Source organism: Sceloporus occidentalis, unplaced genomic scaffold (genome assembly GCF_023333645.1).
Source record: "Sceloporus occidentalis isolate IW3139 unplaced genomic scaffold, rSceOcc1.0.p SCAF_5, whole genome shotgun sequence".
NCBI classification, from domain to species: Eukaryota; Metazoa; Chordata; class Lepidosauria; order Squamata; family Phrynosomatidae; genus Sceloporus; species Sceloporus occidentalis.
The window spans coordinates 102,780,413-102,798,698 of NW_028316985.1; the positions used below are offsets into that span (position 1 = coordinate 102,780,413).

General features: G+C 38.8%; 1 protein-coding gene across 4 annotated transcripts in view; it reads right to left on the bottom strand.

Annotated features, from left to right (window-relative positions):
- The window catches only part of PARVB (parvin beta), a 56,505-nt gene that overhangs the window by 19,792 nt on the left and 18,427 nt on the right, over window positions 1-18,286 (bottom strand). Inside the window, exons 1-5 of one of the 4 annotated variants that reach the window (XM_089524954.1) lie at window positions 16,322-16,345; window positions 7,329-7,418; window positions 3,956-4,026; window positions 981-1,083; window positions 242-382 (exon numbers count right to left, since the gene is read on the bottom strand). In XM_089524954.1, coding sequence (XP_089381080.1) covers window positions 242-382; window positions 981-1,083; window positions 3,956-4,026; window positions 7,329-7,418; window position 16,322 — 406 coding nt within the window. In that variant the 5' untranslated portion in view covers window positions 16,323-16,345. The other 3 variants (XM_089524955.1, XM_089524953.1, XM_089524952.1) reach the window with 3 other exon arrangements.

The window sequence follows — 18,286 nt, forward strand, 5'->3', positions numbered from 1 at the left end:
AAGATGTGAAGGGATTCAATCTTTATATCACATCATATGAACATATGAAGCTGTCAGGGCATTCATCCATCTTGCTCAGGCCTGTCTCCTTAAGACGTAGGTCTCTGAGGTGACTTTTTTCATCTTGCTACCTCATATTCCTTTATATGGAAGCAACAAGGCCTGAAGTTCATGCAAAGCATATGCTCACTTCTGAGCTATGGCTCCTGCACAGCAAGCCCATTCTAGGAAAGTTTCTTACAGTCAATGTTCCACTTGATAGTCCAACCGTGGGGTCGCAGCAAATCATGGACAGCTTCCAGAACAGTCTGCAGTTTTTGTTTCTGGCCTATTTCAGACTGTGTCACTTCAGCTACATTCAGTTTGCGGCCAGCTAGTTTCTCTAGATTGAAAAAACAGACAGAAAGAAGCAAGATTTGTCAGACAAGATTAAAAGGAATGAAAGCCAAAACCTATTTATGTTAAATTTCTCACTTTGTTGCTTACCAGTAGAATATTAACACAATCTTGATGTGATTGGATCTAAGATGTTATTGATTTTGCTTAGTAACCAAAAGACTTCCTCGAGATTAAGCCTTTTAATCTACAACAACAACTACTGGAAGACAGGGTCTTTACAAAAGACATCCTGTGAACAATGTGGCTTTTTTCTCCTTAGTTATGTTTTAAATACTTTTATAAACAGTTTTCAATTCAGTGCTGCTTTAACAGGGCAATTATAAATCATTTTTACTTTTCTGGATTGATTTTAACTTTATTCTGTTTTAATCTATGATACAAGCCATCTCAGTTCCTGCTCTTGGAGGAAGGCAGGCTATAAATAAAATAAAATAAAATAAAATAAAATAAAATAAAATAAAATAAAATAAAATAAAATAAAATAAAATAAAATAAACAAATAAGTGGCTGAGTGGAAATTTAAAACTTGATCTCCAGTTCCAACCTTTATCCGCTACACTAAGATTAGGGCAGCAGCTCACCCAACAGTTTCTGTAGCACCTGCCCATCATAGACGTCCTCCTCAAGCTGTTTGACTATGATTCTCTCTTCAACCAGGACATCATTTATCCAATCAATCAAAACCTATGTAATGAAAAGGAAACAAGAAATTCCATGGTTGATTCCAACAAAGTTAATTTGTTGCCATTTGATTTTTATGGGTTTCTTAAAAAGTGTGTTTTCTGCAATAGTGATTTTAATAACAAAAGTACCTTGCTACTCCTGATAAAGTGGACTCGAGTTCACAGAAGCTTAAGTAAATTTCTTAGACTTTTCAGGTAAGACAAGATTCCCCATTTTTTGCCATAACAGATTAAGAAACATTTAATGCTGTCATGTTTTGTCAATTCAGCTTCAACTTATGGAAACACAGTGAGTAAGAGGCCTCCAAACTGGGAATCAAACCCTGGTCTCTAGAGTCATGGCCCAATGCTCAAAATGCTACACCCATGCTGGCTCTCCTCTTCCAGCAGTACCTTTTAATGAGTTGATTTTTCCATATAAGTGTCACGAATGAGACTCACCTACCCAATTACTTTCTCGTATGGCAGCACAATGGGTCTTTTTGATCTTTTTTATGAAGGTGATGGCCACTATCCATACACCAATTCTTCACTGCGAGACTCAAACTTAAGTATCTCCTGTACTATAACTCGCTTTAGATGCCATCACTCTGAGTTTCCAATTTTTCCCTATCTTGGCACCAACTATTCTTTGACAACCACACACCCACTATCTAATGTATCCCAAACCTAAGAGACTTTTCTTAATGTTGGTAGTGTTTTTAATGTGTTTCTTTAATCACTTCAGACAGCTGCTTGCTGAAACAAAGTAATACATTTATTTACAAGTCAGGCTGAATACAGTATCTATTTTAGTGGATGGTATTCACAATGGATACAGTGTATAATACTTTATTAGTAATACAGTTTAACAGATTCTTTAGCTTGTCTTTGTACTTGTTTCTTTATAGCTTTATATATGTTCCCTTACAGACTAATTTCTCACAGAACCTTTATTAAATCTTTGTATCTTATAACCCTTCTGGTTACCTGTGACTCCACTATACTGAAAGGTCTTTCATGCAGTCTTATCTATATTATTTGGTTAGACTTTGTACTATAGCCCCTGACTGCTTTGTGTTACATCCTGCCTCACTATTAAGGTCATCCCAATTGTTTTTAAGATTGTTATTCCCAGAGTAAAACATTGTGTAAACACAGAGGTAAACACTATGTTACTTTAGTTCATTCACACCAGGTATTGCGAAGTTTATATGTTCCATTTCTTGTTTTACAATGTCTAGCTTCCCCCGATTCATTCTTTTCACATATTAAGAGAGACAGTCTTTACAATTTGTAGTAAGGAATTATTAGAAAGAAAAGTAAAATAATGCACTAAGATATCTTGTCATACCAATGCTCTGGGCATTACCAAATCTAGCCACTGACTTACAATATATAAGACAGGGGTGGACATTATTTGAGGGACTTCTGACTATAATAGAAGAAGAAGAAGAAGAAGAAGAAGAAGAAGAAGATGAAGAGGAGAAGAAGAAGAAGAAGAAGAAGAAGAAGAAGAAGAAGAACAACAACAACAACAACAACAACAACAACAACAACACTAGTGGGGTCTGCAGTGACTGGAAGTGACATTTTGAGTGAGTGGATGTGACTTCCATTCATTTTCGGGCATGATTTAATACTTGGGGTTGTGAGACTCAAATACACCATTTATGTGGCAAGAGGTTATTTTCAGCCATCAGAAAATTAAGTCCTGTCACTTTCTGGTTTGTACATAAGCTTTTACATGCCTAAAATGGTGACAGTGCCCCATTACTGACCATTTTAGTGCAAAATTATGTATCTGTCTCCTTCAAAAAGAGGCATGTAGCAGGAAGGCAATTGCTTCCCACCCCTGGTCTAAAGACTGATACTTTCCATTCCCTAAGTAATTCAGCAATTTTTAAAAGCTGCTAGTTGAAGACCAGAATTCAGACTATCTCATGTTGGCTCAAACTTCAACAAGCCAGAAAAATGGAAACTAAGGCTAAGACCAGACATGCCTCACAATCATGTGACCTCTGACAGAAACAGGATTTGTGGGTGAATGATGTATAATGTATTGTATTTTTTTTTACTTAGTAATGTTTTCTATAGATGTGTTTTTGTGTTTTTTTCTCTTTTTTAATGTACAGTTGGCCCTCCTTATCCATGGATTTTTTATCCATGGATTCAAGCATCCATAGCTTAGAAATATTCAAAAAAAGTATAAATTCCAAATAGCAAACCTTGATTTTCCATTTTATATAAGGGACACCATTTTGTCTGACATTATATTTAATGGGACTTGAGCATCCACAGATTTTGTTATCCACAGGGGATCTTGGAACCAAACCCCAGTGAATAACAAGGTCCCACTGTAATAAGCTTTAAATAAAGAAAAAAAGAAAGAAATTATGCCCTTGGTTTTCTCACCCTGTCACAGAGAAGGAAAAATGTCTCCAGCCTGGTTCAGAAATTAGCCTCCATGCATATGAAGGGTGGTGGAGTGTCCGGAACGGATCCACTGAATAAGGCAGAGATACACTGTACTATACATGGAGGGCAAGATTGTAAACTGGTGAGGTGATAAATCACACCATTTCATACTGGACGTTTTTCAATGCTTGCCCTTATAGAAAACAGGTTAAAATCTTAAGAATATAAACGATTAAGCTCCTAGATTCACATTTTCTTTGCTGTGCCAATTTCCTACTTGTGAGATACTTTTCTGTAACATGGTCAAACACTAAAAATATGCCCCTTCAGTTTGAAGTGATACAGTCCTTTTTACCATCTTTCTATCCCCTCCATCTTACTGTATGTACAGATTCAGTTAAATAACTGTGGCTTGAGAAAGGATATTTAGTCTTGCACCAAAAGAAAGCATAACTATGTATTAGTGATGGGCTTACCTTGATGAGTTCTTTAAATTTGGCATCCTCCTTCGAGTTGGGATCAATCATGGTGCGTTCTTCATTCTCCTCTGCCAGTTTAGAAGACAATCTCTTAGGTAAAGCCATCATGATCAACATACCCCCTCTCCACAAACACACACACACACACTGCCTTAAGACTGTCTTTCAGGAATCAGCTGCTGTCTGATTCATAAATGGGAAACCCCAGTCACTGTGGGATGTGAGAAGCAATATCAAATTATTACAAGGGGTTGCTCATGTTTAAGAATGCATCAAATAAAGAATATGGGATTTGGGTGCTATCCCTGTACACATATATCTGTCAGCATATAAGGTTCCTTAGCCAGTGAAACTAGTTGTCAGAGACACTGCAGAAATAATTTGGTTTGAGACCACTTTAACTGCCCTGGCTCGGTGCTAGGGAATCCTGTGGATTATACCTTATTGTGGCACCAAATCTCTCTAACAGAGAAGACTACATGTATCACAAATTCATGCCCATAGACACTTTTTGCATACAGGGCTCACTTTTACTGCAATATGATTCTCACAGAAGTCTATAACTCTACATCTATTTTCTTGTTGGGAAAAAAGACACAAATTGTGTTTCCAGCATGTTAGAATTATCTTTGTATTACTGAATCTATGTGTAAAGTTATGACTAATTGGATATATATATCCTTGGAGATATAGAAATGTAAACCAGTGTAAGAATGTTTCATCTACTCAGTCATCTGTCTTTTCATTCATCTGGTTTACCTAGTAATCATAGCCTTCTTGAGATACTGATGCAAATAAATAAAAGCTACCAGTTATAATAAGGAAAAGCCATCTTAAATAGTTTATTTTTCACAGTAATAGCCATAACCATGGGCTAAACTATAGGTTTTATATTGTCATGAATGCTGCTCACCAATACCACCAGCAAAAGTCTTGTGGTGAAGTTCAGGATGGCAGAGGACTGCAGGAAGGCAGGGGAAGAGATGCAGAGCACAAAACTAGTTATTTAGCTCTTTTCTTGCCAGCAAATATCTACTATGCAGCAAATGTCTTGCTGCAATACCTGGTGTGGGGAAGGATACTCAAACCCCAGATCTTTCCCCCTACAACCATGAAGCAAGTAAAAAGAGACAAAAACACACTGCAGAAATAATCCAGTTTGAGACCACTTTAACTGCCCTGGCTCAGTGCTAGGGAATCCAAGGAAATGTAGTTTATTGTGGCACCAGAGCTTTCTGACAGAGAAGGTTAAATGTCTCACAAAACTACAGTTCCAAAAGTTCCATAGCATTGAGCCAGAGCAGTTAAAGCAGTCTCAAACTGGATTATTTCTGCAGTGTGGTTTGGACTAGCCTTGACAAAATGGCTGGTGAGAGAGGGTAAAGCAGCTCCCATCCACTTAAGGGAAATTCTTTAGGACCAAGTCCAATTAATTATTTTGAAATCGGGTGGGTTAGAACTGCTGGTTTTACAACCTCAAGAGCAATGTTGATTCTGTTATATGTATCCACCCAAATTAATCCATCTCTAACTGCTCTTGTATTGTATATTTTTCTTTATCTTAGTTCCTTTTAATTCTGCAAACTCATTTAGGCAGAAGCAACCATATCCTCTGTTTATTTTTACACATTCTAACTTCCTCATTATTTCATACTTAGTGTTGCTGGACATTATATAAAGTCATCTTTTGGAGCCATCTTACCATAATTGCAACTGTTCACTAGCTGATATCACTTCTGAGCATAGCCAATAAATTGTCTGAATTTGTAATGTATATGATAAGTATATGAATATGTATGTATGTATGTATGTATGTATCTGTGGAGAAGATTTTGTATTCTTGGGAATGCACTTGTTTCTCCAGGGGCTGGATATCTGTTAGACTATGCAACACAATGGTTTTGCAAGTGGCCAGGCTCTACAATAATAATTCTCAGCCTTGGGGTCTCAGATAAAATTAAACTTCAACTCCCATAAGCCTGAGCCAACATGGCCAATAGTGAAAGATTTGAGGGCTTATCGTCCAAGAATATATGTGGACTCAAAGTTGGGAGCGACTGATCAGCAAAATGATTCAGAACACCACTTCCCCAGAGGGTCACTCCAAAGAGTGAGTCAAAGGCTGCATCTACACTGCAGAATTAATTCAGTTTGACACTGTTTTAACTGCCATGGCTCAATGCCTGGAAATACCATCCAAAGAAGAATGGATATTAAAAACATTAGCGCTGGCAAAAATGGAAAAAAAACTATCTATTATGATTAGAGAAAAATCACCAGATAAATTTTTGAAAGACTGTGATCCATTCATTCAATTTCTTAAAAAGAAAGGAGAGAGGACAATACAAGTAGCTTTTGAGCTTCGAAATAAGAAATGATTGTTTATCCTTGTACACACATGGGAAGGAGTAAATGTAGTGAATACTAATTAAGAAGTACATAAAAGATACAAATTCATGTTTTAGGTATGGGGGTTGCAAGAAGTCGTGCATTTAATCATGGGGGTTTTGGGTTTTTGTGGTCAGTGTTTTGTCTCAGTTTATGTTTTTTGTTTATGTCTTTTTGTGGATATTTTTTTAAAAAAAAACCTGCCATGGCCAAATACTATGGAATTCTGCATTTTCTGAGCTATTTAGCCTTCTCTGTCAAGAGAACTCTGGTGCCACAACAAACTACAAATCCCAGGATTCCATAAGAAGGAGCCATGATAAGGTCAAACTATATTAATTCTGAAGTATGGCAGCAGTAAGAATAGAAGAGAATTGCAACTCTCTGTCTCAAATTTTGAAAATAATTTGTGATTAGCCCTAATTTAGATTATTTTTTCCCTGAATTTGCAGCAGTAAATTTTAGCACAAGAGTAAATTCTATATTATATTAGCAGGGAGAAAGAGAGAAGCCTAGAAAAACAACTTCTGAGATAGGAGGACACATACACATGCACAATGATTAAAGGTATAGCCACACTGCAAAATTAAAGCAATTTGACAACACTTTAACTGTCAAGACGCTATCCTGCAGAATCCTGGGATTTGTAGTTTGGTGAGGCACCACAGCTCTTTGATAGACCACCAAACTACAAATCCCAGTTTTCTGTAGGATAAGTCATGGCAGTTAAAGTGGTGTCAAACTGTTTTAATTCTGCGGTGTGGCTACACCCCTGAGACAGTTGCCAGTTAAATTCATTTCATCCTAGGACTGACTGCACTCAAGTACTAGCAAGAAAAAATGCTAAGCCCTCATGTGGCATCTTCACATTCAACAACACTGCTTCAAACTGACCTATCTAGTCTAATCCTTACATCCTACCAACATAATGAAAAAAAGTATTTTGTTTTGTACTAATCTACATTTGATAAGCATACTATACCTAATAAAGTATCTTCCGGATGTAGATCAGTCATAGCAGGGGACATCGGTGCATTGATTGCATTTTTACCCTCTTCTTGCAGGTCAGTCACTGAAACAAAGAGAAACCACACCAAATATATATATAGTTGGTAAATTCCCAGTTGCCAATTTGCTTTACTTTTAACTAGTGTTGAGCAAAATGTCCTAGGGATCCATTACTTTTTATTTTCTTGGCTGGAATGTAATGATTTTAGCAAGGCCACCCAACCCCCGGGCATTTTCTTTATGGCTGTTCAGTACATTTCATATCCATTTCTCTGCAAAGTGGCTACTAAGTATAGTTTACAGCCATTACTTCTCCAACGTTTTGTTTCCCTTCACCATCACTGCGTTTCATTCTGTTTCATGTGGCCCAGCCCTAATCAGGGATAACAAGCCAGACCCAACATCAGAACATTACTGAGCCAATCTTATTTTGATAATGTTCACAACTGTTGGCCACTATCACAGCCACAGCGCCATTTGTTCAACAAGACTTTCCTCCACATCTTCATTCTTATTTCAGTAATTCCCAAATAACCCAAAGATTGAAAGAATGAATAAATGAAGTCTTGACACTGCCAGAGATGGCACAGTCAAGAGTTTATGTTCGCACACTATGCCATGTTTACACTGTAGACCATTATTTAACCTATTTGCTAATGTCACCAAGAATATAGGACACTCACCGAAAACAAAGGAAAATGTAACTCATACACCAGGTCTGGGAATCATGGAGCCCTCCAGATATTGTTCTCTCAACACTGTTCCCCACTACCAACACTAGCTATCAACAGTGCAGGTCCACAACCTTTGGAGGGTCATGCAATTCCCAGCCCTGCTATACAGGTTACCTGGCCAAATCTAAGGTATCAGCATTAACACTCTTGCAGCTGGTGTGCAGTGACCCATGAACATTTGATGAAAAGGGGCTGACCTCTTATGATTCTGATGAAGGTTTTTATGAAACAGACTCTCCATCTTTTAGCTGAACACAAATTCTAGCTGAAATAGTTAGGGGAGGGGGACACAGCTTATGGTGGCATACAGGGAAAACTGATATCTCATTAAGTGTAGAAATATGATATTTAATAATTTTAATAGTGGGTTTTATTTTGGTGTTGTTGTTTTTGCTTCTTAGTTTTGTTTTGTTTTTGGTAAACACCAGAATTTAAGACTGGAAGTAAAGTAGAGAAATAGATACAGGTTGACTCTCTCTTATTCGAAATGCTTGGGACCCAATGTGCTTTGGATTTCGGGGGTTTTTGGATTCCGAAATATTTGTCTATATATAAGATATCTGGGAGATGAGACCCAAGTCTAAATATGACATTCATTTATGTTTCATATGTACATTATACACATAGCCTGGAGGTAATTTTATACGTAATATTGTAAATGATTTTATGTGTGATACAAAGTTTGTGTACACTGAACAATCAGAAAGCAGAGGTGTCACTATCTCCGCCACCCATGTGGACAATTTTGGATTTTGGAGTATTTTGGATTTCGAAATTCTGATAAGGGATACTCAACTTGTCACATAAGACTGTCATATAATCCGTTTTAATAGCAGTCATATCAGTCATCAAGCAGCCATCAAGTCTAGTTTTGCCTTAAGCCAATTAAAGCATACAAGGAAGTCTACAAAGAATAGTTCTCTACTTCAAAGCACAGGGTTTCAAAAGTACGCAGGATGTTTAAATTGTCTCATGCTAAACATCATTTTTCATGCAAGAAACTATGGTCACAGGGCATACTCTAACAAGTATGCTTTTCACATATCCTGGGATTACTGCCAATACTCTCACATGCATTCTAAAACAGCAGAGCACCAGAATAATACTACATGTTCAGATGAACACTGGAAGCACTAGTGTAATAGGAAATATGTAGAAGGAGTCTCATTGGCACAGTAGGGAGGAAACTGAAAATCCTACATTCTGTCAGAAAAAGTCTTAAAGTCTGTATACCTTTTTTGCACCTGAAGTGATGACAAAAGTATTTTGGAGCACTTTGAGTTCTCAGACTTAGACCTCCAGATGTTTTAGACTTCAACTCCCTGTAGTCCTAACTGGTATGGTCAATGCTCAAGATTTCTAGGAGCTGAGGTCCCACACATAGGGACATAACCAGGATTTTGAGAAGGGGGCGGTCCAGACTAAGTGCAGGACTAAGTGACTATGCAGGGAGGGTGGGTCGGTACAGGATGGAAGGAAAGAGTCCCTGCCTTCCTTCCTCTCCCTTTCTTCTCTTTCCTTCCTTTCCTTCTTCTTCCTTTCACATCTGAAGGTAAAGAGCTCAAGAACTGCTGTTCTGGAAAGCTTCTTCTGTATGTGGCTATGCCTCAGACAGAAAGTGAAGAGAACATTCACAATTTAGCTTCCTCCCTCTTAGATTTTTTAAAAAACATTTTACTGAAATATTGTTTCTGACTGTATACTTGACAATTTCCATTTCCACTTTCTTTCTGCCGCCACACCCATTTACCTTCTCATCATAAATAAACTATTGGCAGGAGGACCTAAACAGATACAGTAGTAAAAAAAAGACATGTATCAAGAATGTCACCAATGGCTGCACTTCAAATTGGAGGAAAATTTCAAGTGTAATGCCTCAGGGCTCTGTCCTGGGGCTAACACTCGTCGACATTTTTATCAATGATTTAGATGATGGGGAAGAGGGAATCCTTACAAAGTTTGTGGATGGTACAAAACTGGTAGGAGGTGCCTTAAACATTGGAAGATAGGAACAGAATTCAAAAAGATGCTGATAAACTAGAAAATTGGAATGCAACTAATAGAATGAAATTCAACAGAGACAAATGCAAAACTCTCTATTTAGGCTACAAAAACCAAATGCACACTTATAGGGTGGGGGATACTTCACGTAGCAGCAGTACACATGAAAAGGACCTTAGGATTATTGTTGATCATAAACTAAGCATGACCCAGCACTGTGACACTTCAGCAACAAAGGCACATAATATTTTGTATATGTCTGTTGTGTGTCTTCAAGTGCATTTCCAATTTATGGTGACCCCAAGGCCCTATCATGGGGTTTTCTTGGCAAGATTTGCTTAGAAGATGTTTGCCACTGCCTTCCCAAGACTGAGAGAGTGTGACATGCCCAAAGTTACTCAGTGGGTGTCATGGTGGAGGTGGAAACCCTGGTCTCCTGAGTCATAATCCAGCACTCAAACCACTACATCGCACTGGTGCTCAATAATTACCCTGCATTAATAGAACCATAGTTTCCATGTCAAGGACAGTAACAGTCTCACTATATTCTGTGCTAATCTGGCCTCATCTGGAGTACTATGGTCAGTTCTGGGCATCATGTTTTAAAAAGGATATACATAAATTAGAGTGGATTCAGAAAAGGGTGGCAAGAGTAATAAGAGGTATGAAAAACAACACATAGAGGGATGAGGGAGCTGGGCATATTCAGTATCAAAAATAAAAGACTGAGGGATGTGACACCACTTAACTCTTTTGGTACTTAATGGACTGCCATAGAAAAGAACATATAGGTTTCTTTTCTACAGCCCCAGAGGGCAGGACCCAATCCAATGGTTTTAGTATACAGGAAGCCAGATTTCAGTGAACATCAGAAGGAACTTCTTGACAGTAAGAGCAGTTTAGGAACAGAACCAATTATCTAGAAAGGTGCTGGGGTCTCTTTCTCTGGACATCTTCAAAAAAACAGGCTGGACTTCCTACTAGGGAGCTATAGCTGGAGATCTTTTCTATGATTCAGTAATTCTATGAACTTCATATCAGAAACGTTATTTAAAGAAAAACTGAACAAGAAAATTCAAATGGAGAAAATGAAGAGTTTTATATGAACTACATAATGGACCAGGAAACTACATATGACTATAAAAACTCGTGTTCAGAAATCCCCATCTCTCAGTTATAAATTTCCTGTTTACTCTACTAGAGAAAGGAGAGGGAAACCTCCTACGACCTGAATATCTGGAAGCCCAGAACAATTTGAGTGACCACAAAGGATTCAGATTTGCCAATATGCCCAATGGACAAGAGCTCAAATTCTTAAAACAGACATATAACATCTATGCTGCTTGCCAAAACAAAGTCTCCAGGGTACAAGTTTACAATGATTTAACAGCAGGTTTCCTCATGACTATAGTAAAATGTGAGGTAATTCCAAATTACAGCAGGATATGAAGTATATCTGGATTCCTTAAGAATGAGGCATACATCATGCAGCCAATCCTGTAGTATGTGTGGGTCTTTTAATTTACTGGGCCTCAAAACAGCTTGCCAATTAAATAAAATTAAGCTGGGGTTCCTGAATAAAAAAGAGCTCCTTATGTCTACAGCACAGAGCTAAAGCAAAGAAGTAAAATGGCCATCTAACTATTACTTTATGGTTTCCACCTAAGAAAACTACATCCCAACTCATAAGGGAAGCACCTGTATACTTCAGATATGGACCAACTGAGACTAATTTCCTATGGATTCTCACCCCAAAGTCCATTAAAATCCATCCCTGGCCCACGAGATCAGATTCTGTTTCCAAAACACTCAATTTATTAATTTAGACTTCTGCCATGACAGCTTCTGTGGTGGTTCCACAGTCTGGCCTTAATCAGACTGTTTCTCCCTTGGATCTGTTGACAACTCAATACAACTGTCATACCTTCATCTCTCTTGCACAAAGCAACGTCTCTGGAATGGGAATAATGGCCCCAGTCCCCAAAACTGCTTAACAGAAGAAATGCAAAATGTAATCATTATAAACTGGGATCAATGAAGATTTCTTAATGTGGAGTTTCCCAACTTTGTGATTATTTAGTTTCTGTTCCCATGTATTTCACAACAGCTTGCTCTGCCAACTTCAACAACTAATAATGTGTGTGCCGTTAAAAGGTGTGCTCCTGTGTGCCATTAAAATAACCTGCCATTAAGATTTATCTGCTGAATTCTGAAGATCAGACTGATATTAGAAGCTTAGGAGCAAGCCACACTACTTCTGGTTGGTTGGTAACTTTAGGCTTATGCTAGAGTTAATAATGTTGTAAATGTGATACTTAGACTATAGCTGTGTGTACAGAGTGTTTTGACAAGGCTTTCTGCAGTGCATCCAATACCAGTTTCTGTAGCTTCTCTGTGCTTAATATGGATCACAGAATGAACACAGATCCGGTTACTACCTAGAGACTTCTAGCAAAACAAAGGCTGTGGATGCAGCCTGATATCTACTATTGTACATTCACAACACCACAAAGCATCCCCTCAGGCTACTATTGCAATGCATTTTGATGCACCAAATCCACTGTCAACTTCCCTTTCTACACATCACATATTTTCATATCTGAAATGATAATACTGTACTCCTGAGCATGATTCAATTTGCTTAGAACCTGACTCAGAAGCAGTGTTCATGTGGAACTCAAAATGATAAACACACAACAATTACACTCCTAATACTGCCATCCAGCAAAGAGCTCTAAGTAAAGGGTGCATGGGCATGTGTCTGGTCTTTTTAAAAATATGCCAAGGCTGCAGGTCCCTTTATGAACTAAGTTGGCAAGCCATGTCATGTTACCACATGCTTTGGGACAGAAAGCTCAGACTCACAGCAAAGAGCCCCCACCACACCTACCACTCTATATGAAAACAAAACCCAAATCAAGTTTTCATATTCAATGTGTTCTTTCCTACCTCCTGTTTTCTTGCGTTTTTTACAAAGCAGACCTGCCATCCTGTCTCCCTGGAATGTAAGTCAGTCTGCCGTGTACAGCTGTAGAGACTCGTGTTGGCAGTCCAAAATATCAAAGAAGGAGAAAGGCAGAGGGACAGGAACTGACCTGCAAGCCTGAGTTAATTCAGTCTCAGTGACATGGCAGGAGATGGTAGGACAGCAACAGTGAAGAGGAGTGGAAAGAGGAGGGTGGAATGGAAACATAAGAGATGGCTCAGTGTAACTCAAGAAGAATGGACTCTTCACATGGAAGCCAAGTAATTGCCACTCTCTCCCAACATGAATGGAGGAAGTTCTCTTGCTGCCAGCCTGTGAACCTGCCAAATGCCGTATTTACCCCCAAAGCTCACAAAATGCCTATTATGACAATGGTTGGGAAGGGGGGACTTGAATGCTGCAAAGCCCCTGGGGTGCAAGTACATCTCTCTAATTGCAAATACACTGCACCCCTCTGTGGAATTTCTGAACATGAATACCACCAAGGAAAAGAAATGGAGAAAAGTGTTTGTCCATGCTACAACAGTCTCTTTCTTTCTTCCTTCCTTTCTTTCTTTCTTTCTTTCTTTCACATACATATATCCACAACTACTGCCCTTCACTTTTCCCCACAGAAAGGAGCTGCTTACTAAAAAAAAAAGGAGAGGGATTATTGCCATGGACACATGGACACCTTCCTCCTTGACTTAGGTGATCCTTAACCAAGAGATAGGTTTAGCCCCTCTCACTCTATTGAAAACGACATATCACTTAGTGCCTCTCACAGAACTTTGTGGAAGCCTTACAAATCAAACCTGCTCTTATTGATGTCTTCTTTCATATCAGCCAAGAAAGCCTCAGACTTAAGAGCATCCTCATACAAATCTGCTAGCACCCGTAAGGACTACTTTTACGGTCATACTCTGCTGAGTATATATATTACCAAATGTGCAGTGTCCTCCATCGATGGCAATAATTGGGGGTGGGAGGGTGGGGGGTGGAATCCTGCCTGTAATGGCTGCCAACCCAGGAATAATGCAGGCTGTATAAAAAACATCCATGTAAAATATATGGCTTGGCACTCATGCTGTGCCAAACACTGAATCTTGCTCCTTCCTGATAACACATTCAGCCATACTCAAGCACATCCACTGATCATGTGAGCAATCTCTCAGGGCTAGTTTTAACAGAGCCAGGAAATGCTTCTAGAGTATGATTCCCAGAATCCCCGGTCGACAGAGCAGGTGGCTATGCTGGAATCATCAGAGTTGTAGTCAGAAGAAGTAACTTTCCCAAGCACTGACTTCTAATATGTTTTAACATTATTCACCCTGGAAATATTTATACTGAAGGGTGTGCTATAAAAATTCATGAAATGAATAGATATTAAAATTATTTGACACCACTTTTCCATGCTGCACTAATGTATGAAGGAAGGATTGATATTCATGGAGTGAACTACATGGTTCCTTTATCTTTACATTAGGCACAGGGAACTGGCCCTCAGACACCAGGCTGAAAATAAAGAAAGAGAAATTAAATATTCACCTTTAAACTATAAACCAAAAGTCATCATTATCATCATCACCATCATAATCAAAATCAGCATCACCCCCATTGGAGACAAGACTCTTCCAGGAAGTTAACAAAAATGCCTATTTGAGACCAGACTTGTATATCCTATGTTTAAAGACAATGACACCTGAAGGTTCATTGCAGGTGCTTTTTAAATCAACCTAACAGAGTTCTCCTTGCTCATAATCAGTAGTCTCAGTACTAAAAAAAAAGTTGGATGATAACTGCTATTTAATTTTAGCTGTAGTTATTTCTGATCCAAGGCCTGAACCTCAGAGTATTGGAAAACAGCAGCTGTCACACTGTTGCTGAATGGAATGGCTAATTATGGGACATTGGGTATACTGTCTCCTGCCTAAATCAAGCCATCCTGGAGAACTGGTCTACTGAGCAGAGATCTCCATTGTACAGCCAACTAAGAGCACTGTGCATAAATTGCTAAACTCTTTAAAAGGGCATAAAAGACAGATACAACAAAACACTTCAGCAGAATATATGGATTAAGCTTCCTCACCTTGCCAAAGACAACTAAATAATCAGTCTTGCAAACAGGACCAAAAACATAAGGAGCCCATAGTTGTTTTTTTCTTTTAGGCTTTCTGATAATGTGATAGTCATTTCTGGCAGACTGATGGCAGGAGAAAAAAGCATGAGCCAGCTCTTCTCTAATTTACAAAAACTTCAGAGCCTGGTCTCCAGGACTCTTTTTTTAAAATTCACCACAGGCAACCAAGCAAGTGACTATTTACCAGCCAGAAGCATAGCTTTTGTCCCAGGTTTTCTGCTTATGTAGAAATTTCTGTCCATCCAGAGAAAGAGAGAAATGGGCATTTGTGTAAATGTACATAACCACAATCACCATGTTGCCTCTTGCATCCTAGTTCTCTCAGCATTGCAAGTGTGTGATCACTTTTTTCAAAGGGCTTTTAAATATTCGAGGGAATGGAGTTGCCTCCAAGATTGGTCTATGGTGTGCTTCATTTCCATCACATACCTGCTCAACACCTACCTCTACCACAAAGCTATTAGCATTACCCTCCTAGTCCTATCTCCAACTCCAACAGAACACATATTTGTTTGAATGCACTTGGTTATAAATTCATCCCAGTGTTACCCATGTCGTTCCCTTCTTTCCCTTAGTTTTTGACATCTGGTGAAGTTTAGATTGTAAGCTCCTCAGGACTAAGTCCTGACTTTATTTCTGTTGTCTTTCAGCGACAACAACTTTCATTTCAGTGTGCCCACCTTTATCTTCCTTATTGAGGGACACAGGAGGGTACTGTTTAAGAGCAAATGAAGGACAGCCTCCTTCACAACCACCACCATCAGTCTGAAGAGCAATGAGGCCATTTTTAACTACGTTATTGTGAAGCGGCCATCAAATGAGGCCACTAAACCAAGCCCAAATAGCTCAAGTTTTGAACATGCTAAGCAATCTGAGTTTCCAGTTTGCCACAAGCTATCTGCTTAAATCAAGCCCACAACAGCAAACACAGCAGCCTATCCAAAACCAAGTGAAATTGTTCCCATTCAACCTAAATAATCCCAATATTCCACACCAAAAGTATTTACCTAGGCATGATACAAAAGGATGCACATAGAAAGAAATGGTTGAAAATGTCTTCCCAAACAAAAGGAAGAGAGACCCAAAAAAAAAAATCACAACAGATAAGACAAAACCACACAACTCACTGTTTAAAGAGATGGTCACACTGCAGACAAAGAGAATAAGTGCAGTTGCCACTGTTACTTCAAGTCCAACAGAAATGTATTATTTACAAGGTTTTATTTGAAGAATTTTGAGAACACAAACACTTTAAGTAACACAAATGACGCTGCAGGAAGGCTAGACAGATGATGATAACATACCAAGAAACCACACACACAAGTTCTGCACAGTTTACTTATTTATATACACTATTCATTTATCTCTGCACTAATGAAAGCCCAAGACAGGGTACAAATTAACTACCGTAAACAGGCATGGTAAGTGGGCAAATTGTATGAATTGCGAAGTCAATAAATATATTTGATCCTTGTAGATCAAGCTCTGAAGCATGAAGGCTCCAAAATACAGAGCTGCCTACATTTTACTAGCTGCATTGAGTTATTGTTATCAGGCAGGACATATTTGTAGGACTCTGAAATGTCTGACCTTTTCCAATACCATTTAACAGTATTTCGATGACATGAGCACATCAGTTTACTTTGATTCCACTTGTCAAAAACCATCTGAAAGCAGGATTAATTCGGGATCTGCAGGGCCCAGAAGACCTCGAAAGAGTCCCCTCCTATACCAAACACCACTCCCAGTCTCACTTTGCATTGGACTCTCAGAAAACTCTGAGATCATGTGCAATAATCGACTTTGCACAATCGTTTTTTGTGGGGTTTTCGGGCTATGTGGCCATGTTCTAGCAGAGTTTCTTTCTGACGTTTCACCAGCATCTGTGGCTGGCATCGCCAGCCACAGATGCTGGCGAAACATCAGAAAGAAACTCTGCTAGAACATGGCCACATAGCCCGAAAAACCCACAAAAAACGATGGATGCTGGCCATGGCAGCCTTTGACTTTACAAATTTGCACAATGTTTTCCTTCCACACCAAAGGGGCTCTCCGAGGGTGCCTAAATTCAGGCCGTGCAACATCTTGGGACCCAGCACCACTTGGCAAAACAAAAGATGCACAGCTACAGCTGAAAACTGCAACCTCGGGCCTTCTTTTCCCCTCCCCAGTACTGCATCAAAAGGCCAGGATGAATAATGTTTTCACTTGGCATCAGTACATTAAAAAGGGTGGCATGGCATCTTGGCTGTCCAAAGTTCCCTGCTTCCAAACTAATGTATTTATTGCCATTACCAGAGTCTATCCATCTGGGATGTTGTCTTCTTTTTCTACTGCCCTTCACCTTCCCCAGCATCATTGTCTTTTCTAATGAGTGATGCCTTCTCATGATGTGGCTAATGTACATCAATTTAGTCATCTTGGCTTACAGGGAGAATTCTGGCTTTGATTTGTTCGTCTATTTAGCCATCAACAGCATCCTCAGCACTCTTCTCCAGCACCACATCTCAAATGAATTAATTTTCTTCCTGTCTGCTTTCTTCACTGTCCAGCTCTCACATCCGTATATTCTAGTAGAGAATACAATGGCTTGGACAATTGTAATGTCAGTGTTCATACTTTGATACTGTATTTATATTTATTTATTAGTGTATGGATGTACTTTTCCTATCACATAAGTTATCTGGGCAGTATAGAATATTTAAAAACTACTAAAACTAAAAAATACCATCAACATACAGAATCTTAAATGGTAAAGATCAAATTAAATGACATAAGTAATTTAAAAGGCCTAGGTAAATAAAAAAGACTTCACCTGGCAGCAAAGTGCCCATAAAAAGGGCATCAAGGAATCCTCTGGCAAGCATGATGCGTAACAAGGATGCCTTCACCAACAAGTCCCTTTCACTAATGGTCACCTATTACAACATGGGGGAAAGATTTCCAGACAGCCTGTTTTAACACATAAGATGGCTCAAAATTAATTTCTTTCTGCCTCATCCTTCCTCCAAAAAGCTGACATTGACATACATTTCCTCCACGCCCTTTGAGCCCATATTGCTTTATCTCAGCACTCCCATTTTTTATTTTAT